The following is a 25758-nucleotide window of genomic DNA, read 5'->3' as shown; positions in this document are numbered from 1 at the left end:
TGGTCTGCAAAGGAGGCAGAGCAGCTGGGATCGGGGGATGGAGGGAGAGGCTGCACTCCCCAGAGTAAGCCGCCACAGAAAGGAGTGTGTGCAAGCAGAGGCTCTATGTTCACAACCAGCATGGTATAACTTCCACTTGCTCCTTCCGATCCACTTTCCACTCCCCTCACCTTTGCTTTGTCCCAGCAAAGGCTGACCTGCATCACGGGCTCCCCTGCTCTCTAGATTCCTTTGGGTTTGGCCAATGGGAAGCACTAACAGGAGCCCACAGGAGACAAGACGGAGGGATAAGAGGGAGGTAGAGTTATGACTCCTCCTTCTGCTCTCTGTGGGATGAGCAGAATCCATTGACCAAAGGCTCCTATCAGTTGTTCTTCCCTGTATGGGTATCTTGTCCAGGTTCTAGTAACCTCCCTGCCGTGGCCTCTTCAGTCTTTGGGGCAGTAAAGGCTCCCTGACGTTTCTAGGTATGTGGTAATCCCCTGTTGAAGACCCTAAACACTACCCACATCTTTGTAAATCGTTTCTTTATTAGATTCTCCTCAAATTACCCTATTTGAGAGCTGCCACCTTTCTCTTGCCGATACCCACAGGAAAAAGCTTAGCGAGTTTGAAGAAAGTAAAGGGTAGTATGGTCAAAGTGAGCAAGAGAGAAAGTGATACTGTTGCTAAGGCAGGGGCTAATACTTTAGATAAGCAGGGGCTAAATAAGGAATCTGGACGGATGGATGGAAGGAAGACTAGCTGAATGGATGAAAGCACACATGCATAGGTGCATGCATTCATGAAAGAATGAGTAAACGAGTTAATGAAGGAAAGAATGAATGAATGGGATGTGCTGTGAGCTGCGCCCCAGTCAGGTGGATTTACCGACGCTATTTGAACTCCCTATCTGGCAGGATGCTGGAGGCCCCCGGGCCCGAGGAGTTGGAGCCGGGCTTCGAGACACCGTGCGCGAGGCTCTGCCACGCGCAGCGCGTCCTGCAGACCCTCAATGCATACCGGCGAAACGGCATTCTCACCGACGTGGTGCTGCGCGCCGGTGGCCGTGACTTTCCGTGCCACCGCGCCGCGCTCAGCGCGGGCAGCGCCTACTTCCGTAGCCTGTTTGCGGCCGCGCGACCGGAGCGCGGCCCAGCCGTGGTGCCCGTAATACCCGTGGAACCAGAGGGGCCGAACGCCGGGCCGGGCTCGGGTCCTGCCGGGGCGGCAGCGGCCGCGGCGCTGGCGGTGGTGCTCGACTACGTGTACGGAGCGGGCGTGCGGCTGCGCGCCGAGGACGAGGCGGCCGCGGTTCTGGCGCTGGCTGAGCGGCTGGGCGTGGCGGGCTTGCGCGAGGCCTGCGTGCGCTTCCTCGAGGGTCGCCTGCGCGCCGCCAACAGCCTGGCGCTGCGCCGCGTAGCCACCGCCTTCTCGCTCGCGTCTCTGGCCGAGCGCTGCAGCCACGTGCTGCGCCAGGCCTTCTCCGAGGTGGCGCACTACGCTGACTTCCTGGAGCTGGCGCCCGACGAGGTGGCGGCGCTGCTGGCCGACCCGGCGCTGGGAGTGGCGCGGGAGGAGGCCGTGTTCGAGGCGGCCATGCGCTGGGTGCGCCACGATGCGCCGGCCCGCCGCGGGCATCTGCGGCGCCTGCTGGAACACGTGCGCCTGCCGCTGCTGGCGCCCGCCTACTTCCTGGAGAAGGTGGAGGCTGACGAGCTGTTGCAGGCCTGCGGCGAGTGCCGCCCGCTGCTGCTCGAGGCCCGCGCCTGCTTCATCCTGGGCCGTGAGGCCGGTGCGCTGCGGGTCCGGCCGCGGAGGTACCGTCTGCCGCCGCTTGCCTCCCGCCCTCTGTTATTCCCGCGTTTTTCATTCATTCACTCCTTCCTCCAATATCCCTCCTCCAGTCACCTAATTGTGCCTTTTGTTTGAGATTGTCATTTATTCAACATGCATTTCGTAGGTTCGGTGTTGGGAATTCTGCTCTTGAATTAATAGTCCAATGGGAGAGAAGCAGGGATCCCACACCCTGCACACATTCTTTCTCTTGCCCATCCTTCCCTCCTTCATTCTTTTCACCTGTTCATTCCATAATGCTGAGTTCTTACTTTGTGCCTGGTCCCAGGCTGGGATCCCAGGACTCAGGGGTGTTTTGGAAACACACTGCCCTTCGGAAGCTCACAGATTCTTAAGGTGCCTATTAATAGACAAGGGCCTGGAAAATCCCATCCCTGGAATACCAGACAAGCAGACTTGGGGTGGATGGTCCAAGACAGTCTGTCAACTGCTAGGGATATAAGGCAGGGACCCCTCCTCCAGCCCCCCACCCACTTGATTTACCAGTGTCCCCAACACTAAGTAAAGGGCCTGCTTGTTGTTTGTTGAATGAATTAGACAGGAAACCAGTAGCCAGGAGGTTTGGAAATTATGGTGGGTCAGAAGTCAGAGGGCTCAGTGGGAGGGAAGACCACTTCACTGGAAGGGGGAGTGGCTTGGTTCAATGAAATTAGATGGATTTAAGAGATAGTTATAGGAGGAGAGGGGCAACGGGATTAGTAGTCAGGATGGAGATCAGAAAAGAGTGGTGACAAGAAGGGGTTAGAGTCAAACAGACCTTGAAGTCTCAGCTCTGTCACTTACTGACTGCATGACTTTGGGCAAGCCAAAGCCTGTGATCCTCAGTTTCCCCTTCTGTAAAAGGGATAATCCCTACCTAATAGCATTGTTATAAGGATTAAAGATTTTTTCTCTGTAGGGGTAAGGGCTCTGTAAAGATTCTTTTCCTGTAACTTAGAGGTCAGCAGGATAAAGATTAGGGACCCTATTCCCATCAATAGCCAGAGAGAAGCAGAAGGGCATGGAAGGGGAGCAGGATCCTATAGTGCAACCAGCAACAGGTGGGAGGGAGCCGCAATTTGGGTATGTGTCAATGGGCATTGCCTTTTCCCCACTCCAGATTCATGGACCTAGCTGAAGTGATCGTGGTCATCGGCGGCTGCGACCGCAAGGGGCTCCTGAAGCTGCCCTTCGCGGATGCCTATCACCCAGGGAGCCGACGCTGGACCCCGCTGCCCAGCCTGCCGGGCTACCCGCGTTCGGAGTTCGCGGCCTGCGCCCTCCGCAATGACGTCTACGTCTCTGGTGAGGGCGGGGCCGCAGCAGGAGCCCCGCGGTATTGGCCCGCCGCCACCGCACGTCCGCCCACACCCATTGTTCTTTTGTCCAACCCGGAGCGGGAGGCGGCATTTTTCCTGCTGTCCTACAGTTGTTGGCTAAAGTGGTTTGTGGTCCAGTAGAGCCAATCACTGGTGTGACTGCGCCCTTTATTCAGCTACATCAGCTTCAATTCATTTTAACGTTAATCACTTCTCTTTCTGTAGCCTACTACGTGCCGGACATCATGCTAAGCGGCTTGCATTCGTCATTTCATTTAATTCCCCCTACATCCCTAATGAAGCTTTGATTATTATCCGCATTCTACAGATGAGAAAATAGGCTCAATGAGGTTAAGAATTTCTCCCTTGTCTCAAAAATGGCAAAGCTAGGATAGGAAAGCAGATCTGTTTGATGCCAACAAACTGTGCACTCCCAGAGTTTCAGGCCAGGGAAACTAAGATGGATAAAAGCCAGTCCTTGCCTAATTTAGGGAATGAGGCAGAGAGACTCAATCTGGTCACCAGGCAGGTTGTGAACTGAACTCTCCGAGTCCCCAACTGATCTGGAACCACAGGAAAGAATCAGTTAAATCCCTCTCTAACAATCTGGCCCAACTTCATGGAAAGGATGACTTTTCAGCTAGTCCTTGAAGGGAAAGTCAGAAGGAACAACAGAGGCAAAAGCATGAAGTCACGAACATGCAGAAAGTTTTCTGGCACTCGGGGCTCTGAAGCACAGGCTGAGTGTACCTAGGAGAGGAGGGGAAGCTAGTGCAGTTGAGGCAGGAGAGGAAGGCTGGAGTCAGATCTGGGAAGCCTTGAATTCTGGCCTAGGAAGACTGCATTTGATATTGTAGTGGGCTATGGGGTGCCACAGGCTGGGAAGCAGGGGAATGAGCTGGGGAGGCCCCACGACCATCCAGACCACATATTACCACTGGACAGCTTATCCAAGGTCACTGGTGGCCTCTGAATGACATGTGAGGCCTCTGCTAGGCACCATTAATAATACACAGAGTCAGAGGCTACAGAACAGAGTTCAGGCTGAGCGGGTGCAGTCAGGGGTTGTCCCTGGGAAGGCTGCTCCTGAGAAGTGCATCCCTAGTCAGGAACACAAGTGGCCAGGCACAGGAAGGGGATGAGTCCACACCTGTAGACTTTCCCAGCACCTGGCCCACAGACTGGGTTGTGTTTTATTCACCAGCACCAATGCTGGGCTTGGTAGATGGAAGCTCTGGTTCTGGTCACCACTCTGCAGTGAAAGAGCATGTGACCTTCAGCAGGCCGTTCTTAGCTTCTAATCCTCTGAGTTTCCTATCTGTAAACTGGGTATAATAATCCCAACACCTTATGGAGGAATGAGAACAGAAATGAAATCATGAAAGGAGGGGGGATTATGGGTTCACCCTTCACCCTTCCAAATGCAGGTGCCCCTCCCCCCCATGTTTCTGATGCTTGTCTTGGATACCCATTACACTTTTTCCTTTAGCAGAGTTCTAAGTGCCCATGTCTTTGCTTCCCTGAGTGTAGAGTCTGGCACACCACCCCCCACAAGGCTCTTTTTCCTTGAATCTGTCAGGATCACCCCCCACACTTTCAAGAGTCCCTGCCCATTGCCCTAATCCAGATCTTCCAAACACTCCTTCAAAGCACACAGGCTCAGTATCTCACACCACCCCAGAGGGAAGCCCTCCCTGCTGTCTACCCTTAACCCCTCCTCTGGATATGGGGGCCCACATCCCTAGCTCTTCAGGTGGTTGGGGACACCAAGAGGGCCTGGGACAACAGCTGCTTTTCTCTCTCTAGGAGGCCACATCAACAGTCGTGATGTGTGGATGTTTAGCTCCCGTCTGCATACCTGGATCAAAGTGGCTTCACTGCACAAGGGCAGGTGGAGGCACAAGATGGCAGTTGTGCAGGGGCAGGTAGGGTACACTGTGGCTGCTGCCCTGGTGCCCAAGGCACAGAGCAAATATGAATGTCCTGGGGGATGACCCTCTAAGACCCCCCCACACACTTTGTAAGAAGGGATCAGAGGCCCCAGAAAGGAAAGGGACTTGCCAAAGGTCAAATAATGCTAACAGTAGTAGAAATAATAGCACTGTTGTAATAGTATAGCCTAGTGCTCAAGGGTGTGTGCTCTGGGGCCCAATGGCTGAAGTCTGAATCTTAGCTCTGCCACTTAAGGAAAACAAACAAAAGCATACCAAAAACCCCACAGCCCCATCTGCCAATTATCTTTATAAGCTTCATTCAGAATTCAGAAATGCAAATAAAAGTGCTTCTGATTATCGATTAGGTGAGAAGGCAAGCCCTTCATGAATTACCAGCTATTATTATCAGGCACCCACTTGGTGCAGGTATTTTACAGTGCTAATTCGCATTCAGTACCCATCTCATCATCTCCGGTTACACTCGAGGAAACTGGCTCAGAGAGGTGCAGTAACTTGGTGGACGACGCACAGAAGGTGGCAGCGCTGGGTTGGCCCCCGGGTCCGTGTGAGCCCTAAGCTGGAGTGGGGCTACCGCCCGTGGCGGTGGGGCTGGGGCTCAGACGGCCCCTGACTGCCGGCACCCCGCCCCTTGTGCTCACTCGCAGCTGTTCGCCGTGGGCGGCTTTGACGGCCTGCGGCGCCTGCGAAGCGTGGAGCGCTACGACCCTTTCTGCAACACCTGGGCGGCGGCCGCGCCCCTCCCGGAGGCGGTGAGCTCGGCGGCGGTGGCGCCCTGCGCGGGCCAGCTCTACGTGATCGGGGGCGCGGGCCAGGACGGCGTCAACACCGACAAGGTGGGTGCGCGCCCTGCGGAGCCAGGAGTCTCCGGGGGCGGCGAGGGGCCTGGAGGCCGAGGGAAACCGGCGGCGCCTACTGTAGGCCAGGCACCATGCTGGGTACTGCCCTGTTCGCCCACTTTCTCCGTTAATCCTTGTCGTCCCCATGTTTCAGGCAAGGAAATGAGTTCCGAGATGACCCCAAGGTCGCACAGCGAGTCAGCAGCACAGCTGGACTAGAGCGTTTGGGCTGGTGCCATATGGGTTTCATAGATTGTAAAGATTAACTGAGGGGAGGGGAGGGATGGGATTAGTTAAAATGGTTTCCCTTCATTCAAAAAAAAAAAAAAAAAAAAAACACACACACACACACAATACAGTCACTATTGAAGGCTTAAAAAAAAACAGAGAAGTAAAAAGGAAAAAATTAATCACCCATCATCCCACCACCTAAAGAATAACTGCTGCTATTAATATTTGGTGCAGTGCCTTCCAGCCTGCCTCAGAATTGATTTTTGCTTTTCCATTTTAGTTTTATGTTTGTTTTTACAGATACTAAAACTTTGTCTTCTTTTTATTCTTCACATTTAAGTGTAAGCATTTTCCACATATTGAGAAACTCTTCATAGCCTGTGTAATGTTCAAATTAATCTTGTCATGGCAGCTCCCACCTGCCTTGGGCTTCACAGGCCTATGGTCCTGGGACACGAATCTTTCCCAAAATAAGTGCCCTCACCCCTACTTGCTCCTTTAAACCCTATCCATTCCTTTAGCAAACAGTCCTGGAGGGGGTGGGGAAACCAGCAGAATGAGGCCTGCCCCATTAACACGGCTCCCTCCAGCACTGATCTGCTATAGGCTGTTCTGGGGAGTAAACGTGAGCTGGCCTCATACCCAGCTGCAGTATGAGCCTTGGAAGTTGTGAAGGGCGCCTAAACAACTGTGGGCTGGGAAGCCAGTGAACAGCTGTAGGAAGGTAGGGAAACCTCGCTGGAGGCTGGTCATGACCTCAGAGCACACCTGGAAGAGAGGAGGGTTGACATTGTTGAAGCCAAGAACCTGTCTCCATGAGGACCTGCTCTGAGGACCCTCTATAGCACCAATCAGATGGTACCTCCATCCCCTGGGATGCACACTCTCCAAGCGTGATATGGGGTACTCAGATGATAAATCTCATTTGAGGCAGACTCTTCTCTCTGAAAGAAGAGACTGCTCCTGCAGGGGGATCCAGAGGAGCATTAAGGAGCAGGGGCATTAGAGCTGGACCTTGAAAGATCAAGAGGCTTTCAAAAAAGGAGCCCAGGGACTGGGGACAGAAAGTGGAACTAGACTGAGTGTGCTGGAAGGCAGGGATGGTGGGTCTCTACCTTTCTGGATGCTGGCGCAGGCCTTGTAGACATCAACAAATGTGTTGAATGAGTCCCCCCACCCCACCCCCACCCCAATCCCAAGAGAGGTGGGTGGGTGTGGGCACTGGGCAGGTTGGGGGATGAGGCTTCACCATCATCCTCCCACCCCTCAGGTGCAGTGCTTCAACCCCAAGGAGGACCGGTGGAGCCTGCGGTCACCAGCCCCCTTCTCACAGCGGTGTCTCGAGGCTGTCTCCTTCGAGGACACCATCTATGTGGTGGGGGGCCTCATGAGCAAAATCTTTACCTACGACCCTGGCACAGATGTCTGGGGAGAGGCAGCTGTCCTCCCCAGCCCTGTGGTAAGTGGAGGCTCCTGGGCATCATCCCTGGCACTGGTTCCATTCAGGAGTGAAAACACAATACTAGGGTACGCAAGTCTTAGAATTATTGAATCTTGTGTCTGACTCCATGCTGGGTGGTTTTACATAGTTCTCTAGTTTTATCCCCACAATGATAACCAGTCAAATAACCAACACATTTGTTCAAGCTCAGAGACGAGGAGATCAGCCAGAAAGAGGTTGAGGCCTGGGCCTGAGATTACCTTAGTCCGTGCAAAGGCAGAGCCTGGAACCTCAGTTCCAAATGTAGCTTTGTGTGTGGGGTTTGGGCTAAATGACCCTGAGGTCTCTTCCCACCCTGAAGGTCACCAGTTGGTGGCCCACAGTAGGGCTTGGGGAAGGAACTTGCTGAGTTCCCCTGCCCCAGTGTTGTCAGAGGGGAGGGCCAGCCCCCCCACCCCACCCGGCAGCCCTCTACACCTTCTGCCCCCCTTCCCTGAAACTCCAAAGAGACTATTTAGGAGTATGGTTGGATTGGCAGTCCCTGCCAATAACCTTTAGTGATCCTAGGAGCTTGAGATCCTGAGATGGTGGTGGTGGTGATTATTGTCATTGGAGTGCTTACTGTGTTTCACGTACTATGTAAACTGCTTTACATGCTTAACCCCATTAACTGTTAAGGGAACACTATGAATAATTATTATTCTCATTTTGCAGATAAGGAAACTGAGACCCAGAGAGGCTAAGTGACTTTCTAAGGCCATTCACTTAGTAAGAGGCCAAGCTAGACTTTGACCTCAGGTCCATCCAATTTCTTGCCTCCCTAATGATCCAGATTGCCAGCTCATATTCTGTGGGTCAAGGTTCTATTGCCTGGCATGGCCAGCTAGGGACAGCGGGAGTCCCAGGCTACACCCCATGGTTGATTGTCTTTCTGTTGTTCACCCAGGAGAGCTGCGGTGTGACTTTGTGTGATGGGAAGGTCCACATCCTTGGCGGGCGGGATGATCGTGGGGAAAGCACCGATAGGGTGTTCACCTTTGACCCCAGCAGTGGGCAGTTGGAAGCCCAGGCATCCCTGCAACGCTGCACCAGTTCCCATGGCTGCATCACCATTGTCCAGAGCCTATGCAGGTGACTTGGACGACCTGAGCCAGGAGGCAGAAAGGGCAAGGGGACTCAGGTGCACCACTCTTCCCACTTCACGGCACCGTCATGTAAATAACCTCTTAACTTATTGCCCCCTTTTTGTGTTCAAATAAATAATTTTTCAAGGGTTGTGTTCCAGTTCGAGCTTGCTTTGCATGCAGAAGGAATCCCCAGTTGCTGCTCCTTGCTTTTACTCTTTTAGGAGCATTTTCAAATATCACCTCACTTATCTTTGTAACAATAATGTAGACATGTGAAAAAATTTTGAAATATTTCATGAATAAAAAAATAAACGTAGATAAACGTGTATAAACACACGTTTTTATAAGGTTTAAGAATAATATCTATGTTCCCACCACCTATCTTAAGAAACAGATCATTATGAATCGCCTGCAGGCCCGTGTGTCCATTCCGAAATTCATCCCATCCTACACTCCTCCTGCTGGTAATCAAACTATCCTTAAATTTGAGATTATTAGTGTTGTTTTTTTTTTTTTTTTTTAGTTTTAGTGAAATAGTTATTAATATCCCTATTTTACAGATAAGAAACTGCCTTAAAAAGATGAAGAAAATCGCCCAAAGTCACACACTTCATAAGTGGCAAAGTCTATGACCCTTCTGATTTCTCAAAGCTTCAGAATCTTTGAGGCACTTCCGGTCAGGATGTTCTCTCTAAACCACCCTCCACGATCTAAACACCTAGTAATGACATATAAACTAAGAAACACAGAGAACTAAAAGATCTAGGCATATACTTGTAAACAAGCAAACACACCTGAGGACCTGAAACAACTGCAAAATGGTGAAGAGGGCCAAACCCCCAACTCTGGGGCTCAGACACTGTGGGATAAAAGGACTGCAAACAGAGTTCAAACCAGCCTCACTGCTAGAAGCCAGGGCCGAGGCGGACTCCCCCCAGCCCCCAACACCCCCCACTCGTGAAAGAGGCTGAAGCAAACAGAACAAAAACAGTTGTGGAACCCTGAGCAACCACCGTGTCAGGCTCATAGCAAGTCCAGGTCTCTGAGAACCCAGCTACCCCACCCCTACTCTGCCCTGGGACCTGGAAGGTCCCCAATGTCCATGAGCCCCTGATGTCATTATAAACACCTGCTTCTGGCCTGAGACACCCCCCCCCCCCCTCCCCGAGACAGCAACATAAAACTGCTGGATAGGGAGGGGTGAGCTCACTGGAGAGAGCAGGAAAAGACACCAGGAACAGAGACCAGCGGTTCAGGGTCAGTGCCTGCGGCTCCGAGGCCAGGACCCAGATGCAGACTCCCCCTCATTTGCACTCAGATTGCCTTTTCAAAAGGAACTATCATCTGCTCCTCACATCTTCCTCCAGTACATGGCCAATCCCACTCCCTCCCCATCTCCCAGAGCCCCAGGCCCTGTCTGCAGGATCTCTCCAGCTGGGGCTGGCCCATCAAGGCCCAGCACAAAGGCCCTAGTCCCAGTTGAGATCTGATCTGCCGATTAGCCCAGATTAGGGAGCTGTGACCATCTGGACACAGCTGATTATGGCAGAAGGGGGAGGGAGGGGTGGAGGCCCGGCCCCTCTAAGCCTGCCTGCCCACACCCCACTGTTAACCTCCAGGACAAAGCCTAGAGGCTGCCTCACCAGCAAAAGCCCAACTGGGAAAGATGGAGGCAAATCCAGAGCAAGCTCTCCCAGAGGAAATAGGCATCTCATCCAGGCTGGGCACTTCCTGTGTGCCAGGCAGAGTGCTCCATCTCCTGCAACCCTTCCCTGCTGCCACTGTATCCCTGAGCTGACCATTCCCCAAGGCACCAAGCTCCTTTGTGCATGTGTCATTTCCTGCTTTGTCTGGGCAGCCCTGACACCTCTCCCCACCCAAACCCCCTCCAGAGTTGACCACTCTCTTCTGTGCCCCTTCCTTCTCTGCTGCCCCTCTTCTATCACCAGGCCTTTATATGTCATGTCTCTAGTCTTCCTTGACACACCCAGCATTTGCCTTTTGAGGCAGGAAAGATGTCTGTTTTTCATCTGTCTCCCAGTGCCCAGCACAAGGCACTACTGAATATACTAAATTTCCTGAATTTCTATCCAATACCTGTGAGGTAGGTACTATTGACCACTTTACAAATGAGGTAATAAGAGACTCAGAGCTACGTGGTGACTCATCCAAGTTCACCTGGCTAGGGAGGGTTCAAACTCGGGTCCATTTTTCTCCAAAGCCTGCTCTCTCCATGCTGCCTCACCCAGGCTCTACTTATCTGAGAATGCTAATTTGATAAAACAATGTTGAGTGCAACACAGGAGTTGTGTAAAAGGAGGAGATACCATCATCTCCAGCACAGGAAATCCCAACATAATGGGGGCGATTTTGTCCCTGCCCTTAGGGACCTCCAATCCAGTAAGGGGAGCCATGGTTTCAGGTCCCTGATGAGGCCCACAGGAACACATGCAAAAGGTGATGCCACTTGTGTTTTAATCTCCCAAAACTACTGGTCAGAATGTGAGACCAAATATGGAGGGGCTCCCTGGCTCCTAATCAACTGCTCTTTTGACCTGAATGGGACTGTCACAGTCCAGAGGGAAACCAGACCACAATCCTGAGCACTGATGCCTCAGCCACCCGTTTTCCAGCCTCTCCCCAGCTGAGGACATAGTTAACTCGTGGTGTATCAGGATCCACTGGACCCAAATTTAGTTTTTGAACTTCTTTTTTGAGTAGCTCTAAACTATTTGAAACGACTGATATTTTATGACTATTATTTATTTTATGACTATTATCTTTCTTAGTGGTCTTCCATAGGACAAAGAGAAATTTTTACTTATTTTCTTAAAAAATTGAATAAAACTAAGAATGATCTCACAAAGATCCATATGGATCTTTGGATTTTTTATAAGATAGATTATCGAATTTTGATAGTCTTATTTTTCCTATATCTTCAAATTCTTGCTATCTTTTCATCCTAAATATTATTTCACATTACTCATCAGTTATTCCCAACTATATAAGAAAATGGAAGAATGACAGAACTGCCTAGAAGGAAATACAATAGTGAAATAAACCATCACTGTTACAATATCCTTCAGATTTCTTTTTGTGTTTCCCAAAGTATTGCATCATCTTTCAAGACGTATAAAAGAAAACCGAAGACAATGGTTGAAACCTCAAGATTTTTCATTTTCTACTCATGACAAAAAAGAAAACTGACAGGACATTTCACACTAGACAAATGAGAAAATGAACAGTCTAGTCTCTAAAGATGCTGCTGAAATTGGTCATCTACGCAGTCTCAGACTATGAGTCTTCAGATGACAATATCCTTAGATGAATTTTCTCAAACTTGAGAATTGGGGAGCGAACAATGTATTTCTAAAGACAAAAAGGAAATATAGTATTTTCATCCATGTTAAGTCATCCAACAGGACATTCATCATGCAATATTTTGCAACAAGAACCTGGGCCAGCCTGTGCTGTGGCATTACTCCATTTTTATGATGCCTGTGCACTAAAATTTACTTGATACAGTTTATAAATGGAGACATGCAAAAGGTAAGCATGTTTACAAAGCTGACTGGAAGGAAACAGGTCATTCTAATTAGTGTTTATAAATCTAAAAATGAAAATATTTTGTAATTATGGAGCAAAGAAAATAACCATCCTTTCAACAAAATTGAGCCATCAGTTTTCAGAATTATTGCATTTTGACAATGCAAGTGCCAAAATAATAATTATAATAGCTGAAACAATAAGCTAGAACCTATTAAGAGACATATTTGGAGTTAATAGGTGCATGATGGATACATTTTACCTGATAAGTATATTGTTGCGTTCAGCATTCAAAGGGCATTGTTTATGTTTGCACACCTTCAAGACTGGGGAAATATGGAATTGTTTGCTATGTTTGAATTCTGTTTAATATATATAAATTTAAAATATAAAAACATTATATAACAGCTTTACTGAGATAAAATCCACAAACAATTCACCCATCTAAAGAGTACAATTCCATGGTTTTTAAGTATATGTGCAGAGTTGTAATGTTTTTGAATTCTTGTTAAAATTTTAAAAATTGTTTTAAAATTTTATAAATTTTTTTTTCACTATTCCTTCAGTCTTACATCTCTAAATTATTTATAAAATGACTTAAAATATAAAATGGGGGTGGGGGTGGTCTATCAGACCCAGACAGTAAAGGATGATGACTATTTTTCCTGGTATATTGAGGGTAAGACTGCTCCCCACGGGAAAGGGTTCCTATTACTGTGCCCATGTCCTGCCTTCCCCTCCCTCTAAGAAGCAAAAACATTCTTAATTGAACAGCTCCAGCTCCTCTGGCTCACCACACAAAGGGCTGCCAGTGGAGGATGGTCGTGAGAAGTGGAGGGTCGGCCAGCGAGGCCACCTCACAGCAATACTTGCTGCTCAGTGGACAGAGGCCCAGCTGCACCTGGTCAGGCTGAGCCGCTAGGACAATGCAGGACTGAGCAGCAGAAGCCTGGTTTCATTTGAATTTCAGAGCTACCAGAGCCCCATTTTCTTATATGTAAAAATGAGGATTTAGGATCAGGTAAGTCATTCCCATCCTAGAGTCTCACATTACTTATTCTCAAAATCAGAAGTGGGAATCCTTAAGATAGTCTGAATATTTTTTTATGCGTACAAGAAATCCCATTCCCCACAATGTACTGTGTGGGCTAATTAAAATCACTATAAAATGGGGTTAGTTACGGCATCTGTCCATTTCAGGGATGGTAGGAAGATTAAATGAGATGCTTACAGCAGGCTCAGTTCAATACAGCTATTATTATTTTGCTATCTTCTCACCATGGTCAACTGCTTATAAGTTGTAAATGTAGCCTTCACAACAAATAAGGAAATGGTTTGTTTAGTAGATAAAATAATATCAAAACATGACATCCCTGAGGAAGAAATAGTAATATAAACAGTCCTTAAATTTGAAAATGCTTTCCTGCTCTGTTGCTGGTAGGACCTACAACAGCTGTTATTTCTCCGTAGCAATTTCAGAGCTCAGAAACAATCACTAGATGGAAGATGGCACAGTAAAAAGGTCAACTTCATCACCTGTAAAATGGGGATATTAATCCCTGCCCAGATATGCCCACCTCTTGGCAGAAGCAGAAAGCATGCCCCTCAGTTAAGATAGGAAAGATGGATTACTACAAAACTAGCCATTAATGATGTCCTTAGAGAGTATGCTTAAGTAGTAATAACACGAGCTAGCATTTACTGAGTACTTGCTGTGGGTAAGAACTCTACCTGCAGGTGACAAAACAAAGGCATGGAGATGTTTTTAGATGTGCCCACAGTTATTGCTAAGTTGTGGAGCTGGTTTTGAATTCAAATCGTCTGCTAATACATTAGATAAATAACACCATAACCACCACCATTACCAGGCCCTGATACCCTCATAGCCTTTACCTCATTGCCCAGATAAAAGGGCAGAGGACTGACCACCTGGAGGTGAGCTGGGGTTTATGGATGATTTCTTGGACCGCCCCCCCCAACCACCCTTTGGGAGTGTGAGATCATAGCAGGGGAGTGCAGAATGCAGCAGTCTTTGCAACGAGTGGAGGTTTCCAAGTTCAGATTCTGTCTGGGGGGACGACCCTCAAACCAACCCTTTACCCACTGTCCTCTGACCCCCACATTTCTGTGCTTTTCCTGGCTCTCTGCACTGACAGTGCAGTCTGTTTTGGTCCCCAATCCTTGCTTTCCCTCTGGGCCTATGCTCAAGTTCTCACATTTCCAGCATGTGTTCTCTTGGTGCTTGATGGGCAGGCTGGTCAGTGAAGCAGCTCCCAGCTCCTGTTTGATATTTCTATGGATGTTTGATATTTCTCTGGGTTACCAGCTGCCAGGAATCCCAAATGACCAGAACCTAACTCTTCAGTGCCTGATGTAACATCCATGAAAGGCTTCGGCACTTGCCTCCATGTTGCTAATAGCTGTATTTTCACCAGTGGGTTCCAAGGGCAATTTCATAGTTTTGGGTACCCTGCACCAATACCTTGCCTGTTGGGGAGTGATGGTGGCTGGAGAGTTGACCCCACTTCCACTGTGGAAGCCAGAGGGACTAGTCATCTTTCTCCTCACTCCCCCAGCAGCTGGGTCACAGCCACTTGGCTTGGCCAATCAGATGCTCACACCTGAAACTTTATACCTTAAGTGGAGTGAGGCAATTGAATGGCTGAGTCTGTGGTGACAGCCTGAACTGGTCTGTTCCTCAGACATAACTTGACCATGTTCCCTGATATCCTAATAAACTTCTATGATGCTTACTTCAGTATCTCCTTTTGCCTGCAGATAAAATCCCTAATTTGCTATGGACAGTATCTGCTCAAGAGGCCTCCTTCTAGCCTCCATTTTTTGTTTTAAAACATTATTTGGGGCAAATATGGTACTTAAGAGTTCAGTTCTCCATCTTCTTGACCAAAAGAGGGATGTGAAAGGAAATGAAATAAGCTTCAGTAGCAGAGAGATTCCAAAAGGAGCCGAGAGGTCACTCTGGTGGGCACTCTAACGCACACTTTAGACAACCCTTTTTAGGTTCTAAAGAATTGGGGTAGCTGGTGGTGGATACCTGAAACTATCAAACTACAATCCAGAACCCATGAATCTCGAAGACAATTGTATAAAGGTGTAGCTTATGAGGGGTGACAATGGGATTGGGAAAGCCATAAGGACCACACTCCACTTTGTCTAGTTTATGGATGGATGAGTAGAAAAATAGGGGAAGGAAACAAACAAACAAACAGACAAAGGTACCCAGTGTTCTTTTTTACTTCAATTGCTCTTTTTCACTTTAATTATTATTCTTGTTATTTTTGTGTGTGTGCTAATGAAGGTGTCAGGGATTGATTTGGGTGATGAATGTACAACTATGTAATGGTACTGTGAACAATCAAATGTACGATTTGTTTTGTATGACTGCATGGTATGTGAATATATCTCAATAAAATGAAGATTAAATTAAAAAAAAACATTATTTGGGGCAAATATGGTACTCGGGAAAAGGATTTTCAGATATTAGCATAAAAATACATATATTACCATCCTTATCAGTTATCAGACCTATTTTATATCTGAAATCTTAAGAAAAAGATGGGTGGAGCAAAAGCAAAAAATATGGCTCTGGAGCTTTTGTGTGATCCCCTGACCTTCAGCCTTGTCCCTCTAGCCAATCTCAACTGGCAACAGGAGCAGAGGAAGTGGGCAGATAAGGAAAGGATTCACAGAGGCCAAATTCAACTGAATTTTATTGGAGTCAAGTCACATGGGTGTAGAGGAAATAGCAGGTAGAAAGTCCCTAGAGGAATGATGAGCTCTGGGAATCTTCATTCAGCATTTTCCTTCAAGGGGACTGTAGACTGGCTTTGGACAACCTAGGCATTTTACATCACAAGGGTGGGACCATGATCACTACTGCAGAATTTCCATCTACTTTCACAGACCGCAAGCTGCTCGACATCTCTGGCTGTGCCTGGTGCCCTATGTGAGGCTGGATGCTGTTGCTGAAGGAACTTGCAATGGCTGACTGCTTCACCAAGAGCCACAATGCCCTGAGGGAATTGGGTCCCAGAAGATAGGAAGTCTCCCCCCATCTCTAACAGCAGCTGTGTTCAGGGAACCACTCCTTTAGGGAGCAGGTGCCCTATGGGGTTCAGCCCTGGCTCTGAGAGCAAAGCCATATATGATCAAGCAACAAATACTCTATAAAGTCTCCTTCCCCACTTAAATTTTAAAAGTACACAAGACTATAATGTCTAGGAGGTAATGTAGTTTTATTCAGACAAACCTAGGCTCTAGTTTCCTACCCATGATACTGGAACACAGTAAATGTTTCATTAACAAATTAGCTGTGCCAGTGGTTAGGAAGGAATTTAAGAAAAATAGGACCCATTCTCAACTGCAATAACATTGATAAAAATGAGATGGGATTAAAATGTCAATACAAAGGCCCTTTCATCAAGGACAGACAAATACCTTTGTCAGTGAGCTCAACATAATTCAAATATATGGCCCTTACTATGTGCTGTTAACTTTACAAATATGATGTACACAGTACCTATTCTTGTAACAAGTAAACCAAAAGAACACTCACTAGGTGGTCTCTGTGGAAGGAGAGATCACCACTAGGACAACCAGGCCACCACCAGTTGTACATTTATTTGATTTGGCCTTCCAGGCCCATGACAGCTGTCACCAGGAAGGTGAAATCCCCTCTTTGTGAAAAATCAGAATCTAGTTTATCATCAATCCTGTAGAATTTCCATGCCAGCTTGTACTTCACTGGTTTCATGAGTAAAACTAACAGAACCCAATTATGTAAAATGAAGACATAGGTAGAAAACACTTCAAAACATTATCATGATAGGTAAAGCTGTAGACAACTTAAATGCTCTTTATACTTTTAAAAATGCTTTTGATACTTCAGTGACACAAGCAATTTCTCTTTACACTTTAGAGATGTTGAGGATTACATAAGAATATATGTAATATGCAACACTTAGAACGTGGTATTACCCGAAATATAATGGCCAGGATTTATTTTCTACATGCAATATGCATTTCCTTAATCATCAAAAGTCATCCTAACAATATCTCATTTGTACACCAATATTCACAGCATTATTCACAATACCCACAAGGCAGAAACAACCCAAGTGTCTACCAACATATGAATGGATAAACAAACATACACAATGGAATATCATTCTGCTATAAAAAGAAATGGTCTGGTACAAGCTACAACATGGATGGAACCTTGAAGACTTCATGTTGCGTGAAATGAGCCAGACACAGACAGACAAATACTATGACTCCACTTACATATGTACACCCCATTTCTGATCCTATAACCCTGAACTACAGGTCAGTTAATGAAGGTGCTGTGCTGCAAGCAATCAGACTTCACTGTCACCAGACTTACTGCCCCAGTTACTTCTCTGGTTAGCTTTGCAAACCAAGAAGGCTTTAGAAAGCACAGAAACATCTTAAGCTAGGCGACCCTAAGCACCAAGCAAGGAAAGACAAGCTCCTATGGACCAACATGACTTTCAGATTCTGAACACTGGACATACAGTCAAATCAGGCCATGTGCCTTTTAAAAGAGTTTTATTAAAGGTCTTTACAAAGCAACATTGAGGCTCCAGATCCAAATGCCAAGGAAACCCTGAAATCAAATAAAGCATAACATTGTAAGAAAAACTTCACCCCAGTACCAGGTTCCTTCATTTATCAAATGGGTATACACTCCTAGTTAGGGTTTTCATGAAGACTAATAACATACACACAGAATACCTAAACAACAACAAAAAAACAGAAGTGTTGGGCACAGGATAGGCTTGGTATTGTTTTATAAGGGAGCTGAAGGACAGAATAAATATTAGCAAGAGAAGTGGGCCCTTGAAAATTCTGAGCAAGTAAGGGAGGACAATAGAGGAAAATTCTATTTGAAGGATAGTAGCAAAGGTAGGACCCAAAGGGAAACACCCCTCCCAACAGGATCCTGGGTTAAATGGGCCCCTGGCACCATCCTATGGTTCTCTCAAGTATCTAGCCCAATTTTTATTTACCAAGTGTGAGATACCAAAAATTAAAGAGCAGGGAGGCAGAGGAACGGCACCCTATCCTGCCCCTGCAGACATACCGTTTATGCAGTAGGGACTGGCTGGGGCATGGCAGGTGGCTCTGGCTTCCCACCCTTTTGTTCTGAGATGGGAGTGGTGGGCAGGATCTCATCTTTAGGTTCCACGATGCTCACGTGGTCAGGCAGTGGCTTCTTAGGACCAATCTTACCACTTGGGTCCCAGGGCAGCATGATCTTCACTTTGATGCCCAGCACACCTAGAGGATACCACAATTAGGACCCAACAGTGTTTCCCAGCCATGCCCCCCCCCCATAACAGTACAGAAGGAAAAGAATAGACCACCCAAGCACCCTAGAGTCTAGTCCCTTCTCAGACAAATGCCTCTAAATCAATCAATGAACAGGACCCTTTTGCAAATGGAATCCATGCACAGCACCACAGAACGTGGCACCGATAAGGACCAAGAGCAGGAAGTGACCTTTCTGACTCGTCATCGTGTCATCACGGAAGGGCAAACCAACTCTCAGACTTGACTGATCCCAGCAATTCTTAACTCAAGGATTATAAACATGCCCCACTACACCCAAAATGAATTCCCCAGACACTGAGATGTGCAAAGAACACACATCTAACTGCTAATGCCCTTTGCCCCATGCAATCCCAGGTGCTCACCCTGTCTGAGCAGCACATGGCGCACAGCGGTATCAACATAGTAGTTAACGGGGTCCCCACTGTGGATCATCAGGCCATCCACAAACTTCATGGATTTAGCCCTCTGTCCTCGGAGTTTCCCAGACACTACAACCTCGCAGCCTTTGGCCCCACTCTCCATGATGAACCGCAGCACACCATAGCAGGCCCTTTGGAAGAGGAGAGAGCCATATATGTTATTAACAAATTTATCAACCCTGTGTCCTACCAAGTTAAGAAAAACAAGACTCATTATCATTAGTCTGCATTGTCTTTTTCAATGTTCCCTTGCTAGTAAATTTTACCAGTCTAGTCCAAGAAGGCAATTCTCTTCCATTCCCATCACACCCGATCTTAGGCTAATTCTTTAGGAAACAAATGCCAAGCTCCTTCTACCCTTTAAATATGATCCCCCAACTCATTTATTAGTTTACACCCCAGGAGAGCTAGCTGCCCCTCTCAACAGTGGAGGTAAAGGAGCACGTAGTAAACCTTCCACCACACTCTAGCTTTCACATTACCTCACTGACTCCTCATGTATACCTTAGGAAAGGTGGTATGACCACCCATTTAAAGATAAGGCATTCAAGGGTCAGAAGTCCAGTAACGTGCTCAAGTCTCAGAATTTCAAACTTCAGCATGTGCTGGGCCATTCCCCCAGTTTCTGATTCAGGGGGTCTGAGTTGTCACCAAAGATCTTTATTTCTAACAAGCTCCCAGGTGATGATAGTGATGCTGATCCAGGGACCAAACTTTTGAGGACCACTGTTCTTTTAAGTAGTGGAACTGGCATTCAAATCAGGTAGGCAGTCTCTTCTACAAGTCCTTGCCTAGAGCTTTCCCTACTATTCATCATCACTTCAGAAAGTGCACGCCTCACTCCTCTGCTGAAAAACCTCCCGGGGCTCGGCATTAAGTACTGAATAACATTACAAACATCCAGGCATGGCATTCAAATCACTTCATTAATACTAACAAACTGAACTTTTTACTGAGATCTTACCATGGCCCAGTTTGAGGATCAACCTCCCCTCTCCATGTTTTTTATACATTCACCACTCCTCTCTTCACACTACTACCTAGAGAGATAAGACACTAGATTTTAAGTTCTCACATCAGGACTTTACAGTCCCCACAAAACCTAGCACATAAATGGATCTGAATGACTTCTAACTTCTGAATTTTGTGGTATCCCACAAGTGCCAAAGTACTTCCACATATATAGTACACATCCAATAATGGGCTTTTACTGCCTACTCCTTACACTGCTCTTTCTACAGACCATTCAGGAAGCCTAACCCTCTTATCCTTCTGGAGTTTTATTTTTTTTCTACTCCCAAAGTACCCAAAATACTTCTCCATTATGACAGCACTGTCCACCCTTTATTGTGTTTGCTTTTTTACTAGTCTTTCTTGCTAGCATACCAGTTCAGTGAGGGCTAGGGTTAGTATCATTTTATTGTTACAACCCTCAGAGATTAGCAGGGCCTGCCACTTAACATGTTTATCTGCTGATTTAACAAAATAGCAGACACACACCATACTCTAATCTACACATTAAAAGTCTCAGGACACTTACCTCCGCACAGCAAGCCCTCCTAGGAGTTTGTAACGCAGAGACTCTGCCTGGGCAATGGCACAGAGACCTCTCGTGGCCACCTTTTCAGCATAAAGCTTTCAAGAAGGAAACAAGATACATCCTTAAACTTGTTACCAGCACCATTATTTTCAATTATAAGTCAGCACATTCATACCATTTCCCTTTCTTATCAAACAAGCAACTTTTCTATATCATATGTATTACGGTGGTATCCTACAAGAACTAAAGTACTTCTACTACCCCACACAGCACACAGTAACAAGCTGAAACCATTTCTCATTGCCCTCCCAGTTGGCTCTTTCTACAGCCACACCAAGGAGACTGATGGGAATAGTTGACACATCAGTTGTATCATTACTGTACCTGAGTTGAAAGCAATATCCTTAACCACCAGAAATTAGCAGAATAATCCTGTGAAATTAAGACCCCAAGCATATTAAGAGAACTTCAACAAAATACCAACCCATCTGCATACTCATTCAGATCATGAATAAACAGAATGTTCAGGATAATGGTTTTTAGAAGTACCCCTCCCAATACGCCATTTCCAAGCCCACAGTCATCTGGCATAACTCAGGAACACTCACCTCTACACTGCCCTCAGGGAATCCAAACCTCTTCTGAACTACAGCGGTCAATTCTCGGATCCGCCGGCCTTTCTCACCGAGAACATTCTGGGTCCTAGGAGGGTGGGAAACGGGGGTAACTCACAACTCTCATAAATGCAAGTATAAGTTCTGGATGACAAGAATTAGATCTAGATTAAAAATGCAGCTTTTAAAAAACAATTACCTTCATTAAGGCCAAATTCACTGGTTGTCCCATAAGTTCCAAGAGTAAAGCATTTTAGGATACATACAATTATAGCTGAGTTTTTACCTGGTGGCCAGAATAATGATTTCTGTCCTTGTTGGTGTAACTCGAACCTCAACTCCAGAATAGCCATCTTCAGCTAGCTCCCGAGTGAGAAATTCATTCAGTTCAGCTTTGAAGATGCCATCAGCGACAAACTAACCAAAGAACAAAGTTCAAAATTAGGGCATTTTTCCCTGCACAACGGAACCTGGTTTAGTATTTTAGCCAAAACAACCTTCAAAATTCAAGACCAACAAATTATCCCCAATCATTCCATTATCTTTATTCCAACAAGAATGTAGCAACCCTTCTCAGACAAATGCCTCTAGGTCATCTTTTGGAAGTTACTTCGATCCAAGGACCTTAAAAACCGTGCCACAGAACGTAGCACAGAGTAGGTCACCTGGACAAAGGTAACACCTCCAGTCAGACTCGTCATCATCTCTTCATTGAAGGGTTTTAGACTATCATTTATATTTATATATGCAAAATTAAACACATTCACACCTCAGTCATTCAGCAAAGCAGGATCATTCACTATGCTTATAACTTAGGAAAGAAACAGTGGACTAAAATTATAAACACTCATTTGCAGTCACAACTTGACATATCAGAAGAAATCCAACCATGTGCTCTTGGCTTTTCTTAACTTGTATTTTAACTGTTAACAAAGCTAGCAAATCCAAGTATTTTTAACTTTAACATCAGCGTATGTTTACAGAAAGGCAAACTATTTCTAAAGCAAAAGAACTTTATACAGTTCTCTCCCATCAGAGATGAGAAGTTAAACCCGAAGAAGCGTCGTCCCTGCGCCCCCTCCCTCCGTTGGCCCATGACACGTTTCCCTGGGTCCTAGATGGAGCAAGAAACTGTCAGCAGCCTTCTGAAGTCTTTCGGGGCAAAAGGCTGCACCCAGACGCGACCGGTGAGAAGGCAGAAATACAGTGCCACCTCCTCTTCCCAAAGATCCGAGGGAACTGCTAACGCCCTCAAAATACCAAATACCATATATTTAGAAATTCTATTTTGTTGACTAAGAAATGCTCACCAGCGCCTTTTCCAGGGCAGGAAGGGAGCCCCGTGCTCATCTCTGCACGCCGCCTGGCACCGGCAAAAATCTGTCCATCTCTCCATTCCCCCTTGCCCCATTGGTCGGGCCCCGCACTCAATCCACCGCCATCCGCGGCCTCTGACGTCCCAAGCCACTCCTCGGGGCAGGGCACGGTGCTGCGGACCACGCAATGGCACACTGAGAAGCCCCAGACCCGCGCGGCGTCGCAATTCCCTGGGCCCGAGCCCCATCGTCTCACCTTCCTCTTCTTGGAAATCTGCACCGCCATCTTGCCGTCGCGCGCCGCCGAACGAAAAGGAAATGGTTCGTGAGCGGAAGTACGTATAAAGGGCACGGCGCGACGACAAAGAACTGCGCGACGTGGATGCCTCCGGGCGCTAATGGGAAATGTAGTTTTTGCTTAAAGGCGTCAAGGGAGCGAGAAGAGTAATGAAAACCCCTATAAGCAGAAACAAGGAAGGAGGCAAATTAATCAGCAGTCCAGGACTGCAGTGAAGCTTAGAGTCCCCTTCTCATAGTTTAAAAATGAGCCACGTGAGGCCCAGAGAAGGAAATTACAGATATAAGCTCAGGCTGCAAAGAGGAGTTTAAAAAGCTCTGCAACCCTTGTCCCCACACTCACAGTTCTACATTGTAATGAAAATCTGCTGAAAGCTGGTAGTGAAATTCATTTAGGCGCCCCCAGCTCATCCAATGTGTGTCCATTTCTTTCGTTTTTAATTATAATAATAATTGCTAATATTTATTAAGTGTCCTAGGCACTGGTCTTTAACCTCTGTATGTATTAACTTATTTACAACTACCTCACTTTGGTAAAGCCCAACAAACTAGGGGTGCGAGCTCAATTCAGCTCCACTTTTTTGGTCCTTACAGTTGTTTGTTTTTTTGTTTTTGTTTTTTACAATCTTTATTTCCTCCTCTATTTTATTTTGAAAATTTTCAAGCATACAGAAAAGTTGAAAATGTTGATCTGTCTATCCAACTGATGCATCTTTTGATGTATTTCAAAGTAAGTTGCAGTCATCAGTATACTTCGCTCCTAAATAATTCAGCAACAGTTGAGTAGTTTGCTAGCATTTAAAAATCAGGAAATTTCTCTATAAAACAATTTAAGTTTTTCTTAAAAATGTAGAAAGATCTAGCCCACAACATTTCCTCAGGGCAGGACTTTCCTTCCTTGTTAGAAGGCGGAGGGCTTTCCAGTGTGACCTGGCACCTTCTGTCTGGTGCCAGTGACCATTTGAGTTTTTAACCCCAGCACTAAAATAAATCTGATGCAAAGTGACCTGTCTTTTAAGCATGGAATAAACAGAGTTCTGTGCAAACTTAGCGGAGAGACCACAGATGATGGAAAGAAGTGATGAACTAGAGAGAGAGGCTGTGGACCTGATGAATTGGGCATAGGCATGAGGTCAAGGGGGTAATTGAGAATGATGCCCCGTTTTCTGCTTCTGTGCTGGATGCTTGGTGATGATGCTCACCAAGATGAGGGACCCAGGAACAGGTTTTCCCTCCATCTGTCGTCTTCCTCTGCTCTTTACTCCCCCCTCATCCAGTTCCATGGTCTGTTCATTCAGTGGTGCCAGGCTGGTGAAGCCTCCACCTGGTGAATTCAACTGTCTGACTTCTCTGTGACTTCACTGAGGATGTGGGAGTGCAGGACAGCATATGACCTTCCATGCTGCGGTCAGAATAAAGTCACAGATGCCCACCTCAACTGGTGTCTTAGTCCTGCCAGGTGAGCCACTTCATTCAGATTTCACTCTTATCTTCCCACAATGCCTATTATAATCTTTGTCAAATACCGAACCCCCGAACCTCCCCCTCATTCTCAGGAGTCACCCTCTCTCCTAATCCCCATCCCCCCAAATATGACGTACAGTCAAGAACTGACTCCATCTAACCTATAATTGTATGCATCCCTGTATGTCTTTCCCTCTTCCCCTCCCAGCTAAGGAAAATGATCCTCTTCCTGCTTAAGGCCAACCTCCCCTCTGTGATCTGGTTCAAGTTAGTTCTGCTCCTTTGAGAGCATCCCGTGCCTTTCTTATGATCATACTTGATATTGGCTCTTTCCCTCCCCCAGCCCTATCTTAAATATGTCACTTCCTCTAGGGTTGTGCCTCTCCTAGTAGCTCCCATAACATTCTGTAGGTAGTACTAATGACCCCAAGCTGGAACGGGCTGTTTATGTGTTTCTACCACTAGACTGTGAGCTCTCTGAAGGCTGGGACTAAGCCTGTCTTGTTCACCATCATATCCAGAGCCTAGGTCTTGGCTTGTCTCAGGCCCAATGTCAGTAAAAGTTTGATGAGCAAACAAATCAATGCATGGATTCTGGTTGTTAGATCAGTCTCTGGCAGCACTATTCGTATGAATTTCTTTGCAAGTGTCCTATTTTATCTGGGATGCTCACAAAGCCAAATTTTTTTTTAAAATTCAGTTCTATTGAGATATATTCACATATCATACAATCACCCACAGTGTGCAATCAGTTGTTCATGGTACCATCATATAGTTGTGCATTCATCACCACAATTTTTAAACATTTTCCTTACTCAAAAAAATAAATAAATAAAATAAAAATAAGAATAAAAATTAAAGGAAAAAAGAACGCACAAAGCATTCCATCCCCATCATCCCACCCTATTTTTCATTTAATTTTTGTCCCCATTTTTCTACTCATCTGTCCATACACTGGATAAAGGGAATGTGAGCCATAAGGTTTCACAATCACATGGTCACACCATGTAAGCTACATAGTTATACAGTTGTCTTCAAAAATCAAGGCTACTGGGTTGCAGTTCGACAGTTTCAAGTATTTACTTCTGGCTATTCCAATACACAAAAAACTAAAAATGGATATCTATATAGTACATAAGAATGTCCTCCAGAGTGACCTCTCAACTCCATTGGAAATCTCTTAGCCACTGAAACTTTATTTTGCTTCATTTCTCTTCCCCCTTTTGGTCAAGAAGATGTTCTCAATCCCATGATGCCGGGTCCAGATTCAGCCCCAGGAGTCATATCCCGTGTTGCCAGGGAGATTTACACCCCGGGGGGCCATGTCCCACGTAGGAGGGAGGGCAGTGAGTTCACTTGTTGGGTTGGCTTAGGGAGAGAGGCCACATCTGAGCAACAGAGGTTCTCTGGGGGAGACTCTTAGCCACAATTATAAGTAGGCTCAGCCTCTCCTTTGCAGTAAC

General features: G+C 46.6%; 2 protein-coding genes and 2 non-coding genes across 4 annotated transcripts; 1 reads left to right on the top strand and 3 right to left on the bottom strand.

Annotated features, from left to right (window-relative positions):
- The first annotated feature begins 706 nt into the window (after window positions 1-706).
- KLHL35 (kelch like family member 35) lies at window positions 707-8882 on the top strand. Its single transcript, XM_037839955.1, has 6 exons — window positions 707-1799; window positions 2936-3120; window positions 4941-5059; window positions 5734-5922; window positions 7427-7615; window positions 8544-8882. The coding sequence occupies exons 1-6, from the start codon at window positions 829-831 to the stop codon at window positions 8730-8732; spliced, it is 1842 nt and encodes a 613-aa protein (XP_037695883.1). The 5' UTR covers window positions 707-828; the 3' UTR covers window positions 8733-8882.
- Window positions 8883-17822: 8940 nt separating this feature from the next.
- On the bottom strand, window positions 17823-22854 carry RPS3 (ribosomal protein S3). The gene is made up of 7 exons (XM_037840714.1): window positions 22791-22854; window positions 21505-21635; window positions 21213-21306; window positions 20605-20699; window positions 19008-19195; window positions 18395-18591; window positions 17823-17917 (listed from the first exon to the last, which is right to left on the bottom strand). The coding sequence occupies exons 1-6, from the start codon at window positions 22818-22820 to the stop codon at window positions 18398-18400; spliced, it is 732 nt and encodes a 243-aa protein (XP_037696642.1). The 5' UTR covers window positions 22821-22854; the 3' UTR covers window positions 17823-17917; window positions 18395-18397.
- On the bottom strand, window positions 18700-18845 carry LOC119538907. The gene has a single exon (XR_005217691.1). It is a non-coding gene; the product is annotated as a small nucleolar RNA SNORD15 (small nucleolar RNA).
- LOC119538909 lies at window positions 21787-21935 on the bottom strand. The gene has a single exon (XR_005217692.1). It is a non-coding gene; the product is annotated as a small nucleolar RNA SNORD15 (small nucleolar RNA).
- Window positions 22855-25758: the final 2904 nt, after the last annotated feature.

The sequence above is a fragment of the Choloepus didactylus genome, chromosome 6, assembly GCF_015220235.1.
Source record: "Choloepus didactylus isolate mChoDid1 chromosome 6, mChoDid1.pri, whole genome shotgun sequence".
Classification (NCBI taxonomy): Eukaryota; Metazoa; Chordata; class Mammalia; order Pilosa; family Megalonychidae; genus Choloepus; species Choloepus didactylus.
The sequence above is the reverse complement of the archived record's forward strand: the minus strand, read 5'-3'. Positions and strand labels throughout refer to the sequence as shown.

Bases quoted from the DNA above. Each gene is read 5' to 3' on its own strand.
- RPS3 (XM_037840714.1), bottom strand. From the start codon at position 22,820: ATGGCGGTGCAGATTTCCAAGAAGAGGAAG. The intron at 21,636-22,790 runs GTGAGACGATGG...TTCTTTGGTTAG, and splicing joins AGATTTCCAAGAAGAGGAAG to TTTGTCGCTGATGGCATCTT. The intron at 18,592-19,007 runs GTGAGCACCTGG...GGTATCCTCTAG, and splicing joins CCATGTGCTGCTCAGACAGG to GTGTGCTGGGCATCAAAGTG.
- KLHL35 (XM_037839955.1), top strand. From the start codon at position 829: ATGGGATGTGCTGTGAGCTGCGCCCCAGTCAGGTGGATTTACCGACGC. The intron at 1,800-2,935 runs GTACCGTCTGCC...TCCCCACTCCAG, and splicing joins CTGCGGGTCCGGCCGCGGAG to ATTCATGGACCTAGCTGAAG. The intron at 7,616-8,543 runs GTAAGTGGAGGC...TTGTTCACCCAG, and splicing joins CTGTCCTCCCCAGCCCTGTG to GAGAGCTGCGGTGTGACTTT.